The 11,799-nt window shown below is 40.9% G+C and overlaps 1 protein-coding gene across 2 annotated transcripts in view; it reads right to left on the bottom strand.

The window, feature by feature from the left end:
• Yeats2 (YEATS domain containing 2) overlaps window positions 1-11,799 on the bottom strand; it is an 84,398-nt gene that overhangs the window by 16,540 nt on the left and 56,059 nt on the right. For both annotated transcript variants that reach the window (XM_013033072.1, XM_013033074.1), the window contains exons 16-19: window positions 9,729-9,905; window positions 5,261-5,444; window positions 2,345-2,473; window positions 1,556-1,654 (exon numbers count right to left, since the gene is read on the bottom strand). In XM_013033072.1, the coding sequence (XP_012888526.1) occupies window positions 1,556-1,654; window positions 2,345-2,473; window positions 5,261-5,444; window positions 9,729-9,905 (589 nt within the window). The remainder of the gene's footprint in view (window positions 1-1,555; window positions 1,655-2,344; window positions 2,474-5,260; window positions 5,445-9,728; window positions 9,906-11,799) is intronic.

The following is an 11,799-nucleotide window of genomic DNA, read 5'->3' as shown; positions in this document are numbered from 1 at the left end:
TTTGGGTCCGGTCGTGGGGCCTGAACTCTGGGCCTGGGCACTGTCCCTCAGCTCTTCAGCTCAAGGCTAGCACTCTACCACTTGAGCCACAGCGCCACTTTCGGCTTTTTTCTTTTTGCTTATGTGGTGCTGAGGAATCGAACCCAGGGCCTCATGCTTGCAAGGCAAGTGCTCTACCACTGAGCCACCTTCCCAGCCCCAACACCAATTCTTTCAGAATGCAAGTGTTAGCTGTTTCTCTATACAGAGCTGATCAGTAAATAGCTTAGGCTCTGCGGGTCATATATTCTCAGACTGTGGTTCATAAAAAAATTAGTATATAGATGAATGAAGGAGGCTATGTGCCAATTGAGCCTTACTTAAGAAAAACACATAGCAAAACACCAGCCAAACTCTGCTTTATAGGAGCTTTAGATAAGCACTTAAGTACACACAAATCTACGCCTTTAATCCTAGCTACTCAGGAGGCTGAGATCTGAGGATCGCAGTTCAAAGCCAGCCAGGGCAAGCCAGGGCAAGCAACTCTGTGACAATCTTATCTCCAATAAACCACTAGAAAACCGGAAGTAGTGCTGTGCCTCAAGTGATAGAGTGCTCATCTTGAGCTGAAGAGCACAGGGACAGTGCCCAAGGACAGAGCTCAAGCCCCACGACCGACAAAAAAAAAAACAACAAAAAACCACTACCCACACACACACACACACACACACACTCACACACAAAATCATACATACGCACCTCTTCCCAAAATTCCTATGAGATCCCAGATACCTGAAAAGTAACTGGGAATGGTAGTGGACAGACATAATTCAAAGTATAACTTTACTGCTTCCTAGTCTTTTAGATTAGCAAGAATATGCTTAGTATGTCTAAATTTGTTTCCTCATCTCCAAATGGGCATAATGACTGTGTTAAAGAACAGGAAAAGAACTATATCCTCCCCTCCCCACCCACCTACCACCCCACACTGCAGGCTCTGAACACATGGTAGATGTGTTATAGGAGGCAAATATATTGCTCTGATCCAGGGCACTATCTTATATTGCTCTAATTTTTGGCGAGGAATACCCTCTTGCCAGTTTGTCTACGTCTAGTTCTTGCCTAAAGCTCCTTTACCACAACTATATTCTTCAGTTAGTACCTAAAATTGGTCTACGCCCCAGACAAACCTGGAGTTTGTCTGTCTCTACTGTTCCCTTAGTCTGGCATTTCCCTTTCCCTGTCCACAGGTAAAAGACCCCAATCTTTGTACAGTCCAGTTGATGATGCATTCCCTGTATCAAGTCCTGCCCACTGACAATCCTGATTACTACAACATTTCAGCAATCATTTCCCAGACCATTACTTTGCTTTGATCAATCATGGCTTGCTGTGTTCTGCAACTCTCTTCAACTTATAAATTCTGTCTCTGTATTTCCTGAATTGTCACTGTAGTAGATAAGGAGAACTTACTTGCTAAATGGCTGATTCAGAAGCTGAAAAAACTCAAAGGACTACAACTATAGCAATGTCTTGCAGAAAACTTCAGAATAAAAATACCATGAGATCTACCTACCTTTTGCAACAGCTGCTGGAGCAGAGCTAGGAACAGCTGGAGTTGGGGCTGCTACAGGCACTATGGTAGGTGACTTGCTGGTAGAAAATGACTGAACCACTAAAGGGCAAAAAAAAAAAAAAAAAAGGAGAGGATATAAAATAGAGACCAAAATTCTTTTTAATATCTAACTCCTACATGAAAGTTGCACATTACTCTAATCTCATGACCATAGAGATGGTAAGGTAACCCAACAAGCTGGGATCTTAGTTATTTATACTAGGGTATAAATAACTTCAATTAAGTAAATTAAGAAAATTAAACTCTAACTAACCTAAATTCTCATAAATGTTTCAAATTTTCCTCTACAACTCAACTTTAGAATTGTGCCAGCTATTTAGAAGCCAGTGATGGCTTAAGTTTTGTTTTATCCACCTTGGTCCTGGGGCTTGATCTCAGGGCAGGTATAGTTGCTGTCCCTGAGAATTTTTTGCTCAAGGCTAGCACTGTAACACTTGAGCCACAGCTCTACATCTGGCATTTTGGTGGTTAATAGAGATAAAGAGTTCAGACTTTCCTGCCTGGGCTGGTTCGAACTGCAATCCTCAGATCTCACCCTCCTGAGTAGCCAGGATTATAGGTGTGAGCCACCTTAAACTTTGGCTTAAGTTTTACTTTCAGTTTTAGAGTTCAAGGGCAGGCCTCAATAGCTAAGGGCAGGCTATGATGGCAAAGCCATCACCAACCAGTAGATACTGACTTTCCACAAGATACCGGGTCTATGTGACAGGCCCACAGTATAGAACATACCTTTATTCACAGGCATCAGTATAGTCTGTACACCTCCAGAGGTGCTTACACTGAGAGGCTTCAGTTGGCTGGGAATGGTCAGGACAGCCTGCTGGGGATTGGACTGACTGGAGTGAATCTTTAACAATCCTAAAATAAGTTAGAAAATAAGGCCAAATCTTAGATCAGATGCTTCCTTCAAGTTTCTTACTCTCTTCATCACTCATTCCAATTTTCTCCTAGGATGAAATTCCCAAGACATTCACTCTTTCACTAAATTAAAAGCCTGGATCAGGAGAAAACGGAGGCTGCAGATTTTACAATGAAACACTGACATGACATTATGATTTACTATTAGTGTCCCTATTCCACAACCTTAAAGTAATGCAAAAAACTTTACAAATGTAGGAGTAATAAAAAGAAAAAGCTGGATGTGAGGCAGCACAGCTGTATTCCCGGCATTCGGGAGGCAAAAGCATGAGGAGCATGAATTTGAGACCAGACTGGGCTACAAAGCATGACTCATAAAAGCAAAGTAGGCAATCCTATCACAGGATGACAAGTATTAACATTTTGAAACAGGTCTTTTCCATGTTTGTTTCCTATGTCAACTTGCTTTGTACATTGCTATGATGTATGCATTATACATTTATAAAAGTTTTTATATTCTGATGTAGAAAACTGCCACTGGCTTCTGAATTAGCTTCAGATCATTTCAGTGTACCCATCATGAGTCTGGTTCCCATCTACCGACATCATTTCCACATAGTCCCTCTATATATCTATCTTCACTTAACTCTGTGCATCTCTTAACTTTCATTTCCTATCCTAGCCCTTATTTTTCAAACATAAGATACCTCTAATATTTTTGAGTGCAATCCTCTCTTAACTTACTGTAAAGGTAATTTCCATGCTCTCATGCATTACAGAATTATGCTAGCATAGAAAAAACAATGATAAAGGGCCTTTACCATGTAAGCAAAGTAGATATAATCCACTCATTTGTGTGGTTTATATCAGAGCATCAGAGGCCTCAATACAAAGCCCCTGAAAGAAACTGCTGGTCTGATATACACTCTAGAATGAGGCTTTCAATGAACAGGAAAATCTTTCTTCAGAATAGAGGTACATTCAGCCATGTATTTACTGAGACTGAGTACAACAATGACCCAGTATCTTTTGTACTTTTAAAATTCTTACCTTTATCAATTATATGCTTACCAGTAAAAGTGAAAAAGAATAAGAAGCTTGTAACTACAAAATCTGTTGACTTTGTTCCACTACTTTTTTCTGTTTTCCTCTACTTTCCAGCACTATCCACTTTTACCTTTTGGTCCTTTTTTCAAAACAATTTATTTCAACATTGATTCATCTATTTTTATGGCCCAAGGGCCCACTACTACTGCTACCAATCTAATAGGTAGAAGTCTTTGAGGAACTTGTACTTGATATTCCCTACAAATACTTCTCTGTTGATCCCAAAGGATAGATACCAACATAATTATTTTCTGCCAAAAACTTCTTTCCTTCCTCGTTCCCTTCCTTTTGTGCTGGTTCAGGGGGTTGAACTCAAGGCCTCTAGGTCTCATTTGGCTTTTTCACCCATAGCTGGTTCTCTTTCAAGTTGAAGACACACAGCTGTTTGTGATATCAGTCTTGAGCATCTGACACATAGTCACACTAAGTAGTATAAACAGGCTGTTAGTGGAGGCAAGCTTTTGCCCTTTGGACTTCAGAACTATAAATAACGAACTAAGGACTCCACAAAAAAAAAAGGTGAATTGGGGATAACTATGGCAGCTATTATTTATGCAACAACTACCATAAACCAGATGGTATGCTACTCATTTATACCACTCTTTAAAACCTCCAGGGGTGAGTATTATTATTAACATCATTTCACAGATAAAAACCGAAGAGAAGCAACTATAACTAAGGCTTCAGGATTTGTGCTGTTTTTCTCTAAGATTTCTGGAGTCATTTAGCTGAGCAGAAAGATAACATTTTACCAGACTTAATGTACTCTTTGAAAGAAAAAAAAATTCTTCATGTTTTGCAATCAATTCCATCCAAAACTAATCGCTGATTAAAAAAAGAAAAATATTCAGTTCTTCCAAAAATTACATTATAAAAATTAATTATAAAAATGATGAATATATTCCAGAGTTCCAAAGGGCTCTATTATTAAAGTTATTCACTACGGAAGCCATAGACTGAATAGCTGGTTGTATTTTTAGCTTGGCTTTTTTGTTTTGTTTTCTTTCTTCTTTTTCTTTAGCACTAACAATTGAACTAAGGGCTTTATGCTTTTAGTTCTTAGCCTACGCTAGGCAAGTGCTCTTTCCCTTGAGACATACTCCTGAGTTCCTTTGTTTTTAGTTTGTTTTCAAGCAGGATCTCAAAATTAACTTGGCCCAGGCTGGCTTGGAATCTGCTCCTCCAACTTCTATCTCCTAAGTAGCTGGGTTTACGTGTAAGCTATAAGGCCCATCTAGCCTGAATAATTTTTTTTTTGGTTGGTTGTAGCACTTGAACTCTGAGCCTGGGCACTGTCCCTGAACTTTTGGTTCAAGGCAAGCGCTCTACAATTTGAGCCACAGCACCACTTCTAGTTTTCTGGAGATAAGAGTCTCATAGACTTTCCTGCCTGGCTGGCTTTGAACCATGATCCTTAGATATCAGCCTCCTGAGTAGCTAGGATTACAGGTGTGAGCTACCGGCGCTTGGCTCTATCCTAAATTATTTTTAAATGGTAAATTTAAGTCTCAGACTTAAAATTTTATACTTTACTTAAAAACAATTTATAATTTACTTAAAAACAATTATTTGGAAAATATTTCTGGGTTAATTGGTTCAATAAGGTACTCTATAAGATATTAAGACTTTCCAAAAATATTCTATCCCAATGAGAGAAACAGAGAAATAGCATGGTCTGACCTGATACTGTGGCTTTCCCAGAGATGGGGTTTGGTGTGGACACCAGGGATGTGGCACTGACGACAGTGGGGGTCGCAGTCTTGCAGGTTCCCATGGTGGCCTGGCTCACACACACTTGGGGCTGCCCAACAGTTTTCATTACAGAACCAATAGTAGACGATGAAGCAGGGGCTGTTCCTTCAGACTGTTTATTCACACCAGAAATGAAGAAATCAAGATGACAGAAGTGTAACTTCCTTCAAGCAGTGACTGCCATCACACACTCAGTAAATATGAACTATCAGCTAACACCTATATATTAAATGCCAAGCCATTTGAAAAAAAGATGGCCTCTCTAATTCAGTGGTTCCTATACTTTTAGATTTCATAGACCACCAAAATGAAGCAGTGTTGTAGGGTTACCACATTAAAATAATTCATCATTAGTTTTATCACTTTTTTTTTTGGTCGGTCATGGGGCCTGAACTCTGGGCCTGGGCGCTGTCCCTCAGCTCTTCAGCTGAAGGCTGGCATTCTACCACTTGAGCGTCAGCCCCACTTCCAGCTTTTTCTTCTTATGTGGTGCTGAGGAATCAAACCCAGGGCCTCATGCATGTAAGGCAAGCACTCTACCACTGAGCCACCTTCCCAGCCCCTAGTTTTATCACTTTTAATGAAAGGTTACTTTGATGCCAAAAAGTGGGAGGACAGAATGAAATAATGGAACAAAATGAGCTTTGTTAAAAACAACTATCTAGTGGCTGGGAAGGTAGCTTAGTGGTAGAGTGCTTGCCTAGAACGCATGAAGCCCTGGTTACATTCCTTAGTACCACATAAACAAAAGAAGCTGGAAGTGGTGCTGTGGCTCAAGTGGTAGAGTGCTAGCCTTGAGCAAAAAGCTCAGGGACAGTGCCCAGGATGAGTTCAAGCCCCAGGACTGGCACAATAAACCAAACAACTGTCTACAAAGTGTAAATGTCTTAAGTCTGAAGTGTCACTCGAGACATCTGCTATTTGATGGGCAATCAGGAGGAGGTCATCAAGTATGTCATATGGTACAGCAGGAACAGAGGCAAGGCCCCAGGAACAGGGGCAAGGCACCAAACAAGTGAGAGGGAAGACATTGCTTCTGCCTCTTAGATATCCTAAAAATGGGGGTGGTGGAGAAAAGGTAATGTTAGATAATGGCACTTTATAAGCCCTTTCAAGATTCAAGGCAGAGAGAGGGAAAAAATAAAAGTATTTCTTGGTATGCCGAAAGCCTAAAGGATGCAAAAAGTGGTATGCTAAGAGGTGCAAAGTAGAGTGAAGTAGGCTACAGTTGTAGCTGTAGGTCATGAAACTTGAGGAGTAAGCAAAGAGCCAGATCATACAGATCAAGTGAGAAAAGAAACTCCAAATCTTGCTGGGAAAAATGGATGTTGATATACGGAAGAATGAAGTTTGGTCCCTACCTCATACCATATGCAAAAGTAAATTCAAAATGGAATTAAATTTAATGAAACTAAATATGAGAGGAAAACACAGTCTTAAATATTTTGGCCTTGGGGGCTGGGTTGGCATGTAGCTAGATAGTAAAGTACTTGCATAGCATGTGCAACACCCTCTGTCCAATACCTACCACTGGGGGGGGGAGTAACATTGGATTAATTGGATTAGTACTGGGTCGGTCTCTATCCTCTCTCTCTTTCCTTTCTCTCTCCCCCCACTTTTCTCCCCCTCCTTCCTCCCCCTCCCCCTCTCCCTCTCTCTCTGCAGGTCCTGGGACTTACACTCAGGGCCTGAACCTCTCTGTGCTCAAGGCTAGCATTCTACCACTTGAGCCATAGCTTTTTACTTTCCTGCTTGGGTTAACTTGGCTATGATCCTCAGATCTCAGCCTCCTGAGATCTCCTGTGGCACCTGGCTAGTACTGGGTTTAACACCAAAAGACACCGAACAAGCAATAAAAGAAAAACAGGTAACTTGGACTTTTGTGGTTAGAGCATATCATCAATAAAATGAAATAAACATTATCCAAAAAGCAATGTGCTATTTGCTTGACTTATGCAACTGTAACCCCTCTGCACAATTCCTTTATAATAACAATTTTTTGTTTGTTTGTTTTTGCCTGTTGTGGGGCTTGAACTCTGGTCCTGGGCACTGTTTCCTCAGCTCTTCAGCTGAAGGCGAGCGCTCTATCACTTGAACCATAGCACCACTTCTGGTTTTCCTGTGGTTTATTGGAGATAAGAGTCTCATGGACTTTCCTGCCAGGGCTGGTTTTGAACTGTGATTCTCAGATCTCAGCATCCTGAGTAGCTAGGATTACAGGCGTGAGCTCCAGGCTTATAATAACAATTTTTTAAAATTGTTTTTGTTAATTTTTTTTAAAGAAGAGCAGTAGAGAAAAAAGTTTGGAATTAAGAGAAAAAAACTGCAAATCTGGCAATTATCTATCTATCTATCTATCTATCTATCTATCTATCTATCTATCTATCTATCTATCTATCTATCTATCTATCTACCTACCTACCTACCTACCTACCTACCTATCCAAAAAGACAAATAACTAAAATTGGGCAAATGATCTGATCTGAATAGATAATTTTCCAAAGATGTACAAATGGCCAATATACATATGGGATGACTGATTACTTGTTAGGGAATTTCAAATCAAAACAAAACTACAAGGTATCACTTCACTTAAAGGACAAGACAAAATTGTTACTGGGGTTGGGGAATTAGCCTGGTGGAAAAGCACTTCCCTGGCAAGTACAAGGACCTGAGTTCAGTTCTGGCGGGGCGGGGGGGGAGGGGCGGAGAAGGAGCTATAAAATACCCCCCCAAAAAAGACAATTAGAAAAACTGTTACAAGGACATGGAACTCACACAAATTGCTGGTGGAAATATAAAATGGTATAGCTACTTGGGAAATGGTCTGCCAGTTCCTCAAAATATTAAATACAAGTTACCATATGAACCAGCAATTTTATTGCTAGTATAAAGGTAATAGGAATGAAATTATGTTTGTACAAAAAAATGAGTACATAATGTTCATAGTAGCACTTTTCCTACTGACCAAAAAGTAGAAAGCAATCCAGATGTCCATCAACTGATAGACAAAATGTGGTACATCCATAAAACTTAATGAACAATATTCATCTATAAAAAAGGAATAGAAGCCGGGCGCTGGTGGCTCACGCCTGTAATCCTAGCTACTCAGGAGGCTGAGATCTGAGGATCGTGGTTCAAAGCCAGCCCGGGCAGGAAAGACCGTGAGACTCCTACCTCCAATAAACCACCAGAAAACCGGAAGTGGTGCTGTAGCTCAAGTGGTAGAGCACTCTCCTTGAGCTGAAGAGCTGAGGGACAGCGCCCAGGCCCAGAGTTCAAGCCCCACGGCCGACAAAAAAAAAAAAAGGAATAGACTACTGATGCATATTGCAGCATGGATGAACATTAAAAATGTTATGCTAGGGCTGGGAATGTGGCTTAGTGGTAGAGTGCTTGCCTACTATGCACGAAGCCCTGGGTTCCATTCCTCAGCATCACATAAACAGAAAAACCTGGAAGTGGTGCTGTTGGTCAAGTGGTAGAGCACTAGCTTTGAGCACACAGAGAACAGTGCTTGACTTCAAGCTCCAGGACTGGTTAAAAAAAAAAAAAGTTATGCTAGGCAAAAGATGTCAGAAATAAGCCAGGCGCCAGTGGCTCATGCCTATAATTCTAGCTACTCAGGAGGTTGAGATCTGAGGATCATGGTTCAAAGCCAGCCCGAGTAGGAAAGTCCGTGAGACTCTTATCTCTAATAAACCACTAGAAAACCGGAAGTGGCGCTGTGGTTCAAGTGGTAGAGCACTCACCTTGAGCTGAAGAGCTGAGGGACAGCGCCCAAGCCCAAGGCCAACACAACAAAACAAACCAAAAAGATGTCAGAAATAGAAGGATGCATGTTGTAAGGCTATATTTATATGAAATATCTTAAAGAGGCCAAATCCATGAAGAAAGATAGTCGTCCTCTGGGGAATGACTGCTAATGGTGTAAGTTTTCTTTTGGGACCAGGGAAACCTTCTGGGCTGGACAATAATGATGAGAGTTTTGCACCCCTGTGAGTATATTAAAAATTGTTGGTTTACCACTGCCCATGGGAAATTTTTAAAAAAGAAAATGGTTGTGGCTGGGAAGGTGGCTCAGTGGTAGAGCGCTTGCCTTGCATGCATGAGGCCCTGGGTTCGATTCCTCAGCACCACATAAGCAAAAAAGAAAAAAGCTGGAAGTGGCCCTGTGGCTCAAGTGGTAGAGCGCTAGCCTTGAGCTGAAGAGCCGAGGGATAGCGCCCAGGCCCAGAGTTCAGGCCCCATGACTGGACACCCCCCCACCCCCGCCACAAAAGAAAGAAAATGGTTTCAATTTTTAAAGATTCACTGGTATCCCTGCTAAATAGGTTCTGCAAGTTCATCTTGATTTTCTGCTTCTTGATGATTTTCTAATTTCATGCTAACTCACCTGCTGAGCAGGACCATTTGTTGAGAGGGTCACAGCTGGGGAGGTAGCTGTTGTGATAACCCCTCCTGCTACTCGCAGCATTGTGGTTCCAGGTTTTGAGAGTTGTGAAGTCGATGGCACAGTCTTCAAGGTGCTATCAGATATCTTCATTAGAGATGCCTGCCCAGCAGGAGCTGCCTGAAGAAACAAAACAGATAGAATAATAGCTCATAATTTAGTCCTTAGCCATATTTGCGAGTACATCAATTGACAGTACACAACAAGGAATAAATTGAACTATGAGATGTTTATGTACATTTCCAACAAGTGTAAATGTTTTACCTTTGAACTACGACTGATTCAGAACAAATAAATGAATGCAATTCCATGATCGTACTTGGTAGCAGTTTTCAAAGATACCAAGCAATCTGTTTTCAAAATAACTGAGCCCCAAACAAATGGAATGAGAAAGGTTAAGCAAATGCAGTCATTAATGGAATGAGAAAGGGTAAGCAAATGCAGTCATTACATTCAATGCACACAATGTAAAACTTGAAATACGTAATTTGAGGGTAAGACTGGGAGGGGGGAAGTGGGGGAGAACAATAGAAGGGGTAACACTGATCAAGCCACTTCTGGCCTTTTTTTCTTTTTGATTATGTGGTGCTGAGGAATCGAACCCAGAGCCTCATGCATGCAAGGCAAGCGCTCTACCACTGAGCCACCTTCCCAGCCCCAAGAGTACATTTCTTTTTTCTTCTTCTACTTTTTTTTTTTTTTTGGTCAGTTGTGGGGCTTGAACTCTGGGCCTGGTCACTGTCCCTCAGCTCTTCAGCTCAAGGCGAGAGCTCTACTGCTTGAGCCACAGAGCTACTTCCTGTTTCAATTCCTTAATGCTACTATGATAGCATGAAATAAGTGTGACTGAGTTCTACAAAACCTCAAAGCTTTGGGAATAATAAACTAATTGAAGGCATAATGTCTGAAATTAAATGCCCATCACAAGCAGATGCCATTTTTCAGTTTGAGAGTGTAAGATGTTCCAGATGGTAGAAAGCACTTGTACTTATCTATGTCACTCATTAGTCATTCTTTTCATTAACTATAAAGAGCAATTTTAGTCCTATCATAGAGATGAGATTAAGATCAGTGACTGTATCAAGCTAGTTAACTAGAGAATCATGATCAGAATCCTAAAATAGCCAACCACTGGAAATATAGCTCAACCATACAGCACTTGCCTAGCATGCCCAACACCCTAGGTTTGATCCCAGCACCAGAAGAAAACAAAACAACCTGCAAAAACCTAGCATAAACTGAAACAAACAGGTAAAAGACTAAAATTCTGAAGAAAAGCTTTGAAGACAGCGCCACTTCCGGCTTTTTTCTTTTTGCTTATGTGATGCTGAGGAATCGAACACAGGGCCTCATGCATGCAAGGCATGCGCTCTACCACTGAGCCACCTTCCCAGCCCGGAAAGCCCTTTCTTATGTTCATGTATTGCTAGAATATTGTGAAAATAGCTATACTAGTGAAAGCAATACACAAATTTAATGCAATGCCCATCCCTTTCTCAGTGTTATCCTTGGAAGAAATAATAACAAAGACCAATGGGACAGAAAAGAAAGCCCAGAAATAAAACCACATAGCTACAACCATCTGATCTTGACAAAGGTGCCAAACCAACACCGGGAAAAAGCCTCTTCAACAAATAGTGCTGGGGAAATGGCAACTCCAGGCAGAAGACTGAAACTAGACCCTGTCTCACTCTGTACATTGAACTGGAATCAAAGATCTAAATGTACCATCTGGAATTCTGAACTATTACAAGAAGGCATAGGGGGATGCTAGAAAATATAGGCATAGGATTCCAATTTCCCAGATAAGAGCAAGAATGGAGAGAGGATTGTATCAAATTTTAAAAAATTCTGCATGTCAAAAGAACAATGACCAGAATCAAGAACTTACATAAAGGGAGAAAATCTTCTACAGCTATCCAACAGGTAAAACCCAAAAAAATTGAACAGCAAAAAAAAAAAAAATCCAATTAGTAAATATACAATTTTTTCAACCATAAAGGAAATGCAAGTC

This window comes from Dipodomys ordii, unplaced genomic scaffold (genome assembly GCF_000151885.1).
Source record: "Dipodomys ordii isolate 6190 unplaced genomic scaffold, Dord_2.0 Scaffold162, whole genome shotgun sequence".
Lineage (NCBI taxonomy): Eukaryota > Metazoa > Chordata > Mammalia > Rodentia > Heteromyidae > Dipodomys > Dipodomys ordii.
This window is presented reverse-complemented; position numbering and strand designations above follow the sequence as displayed.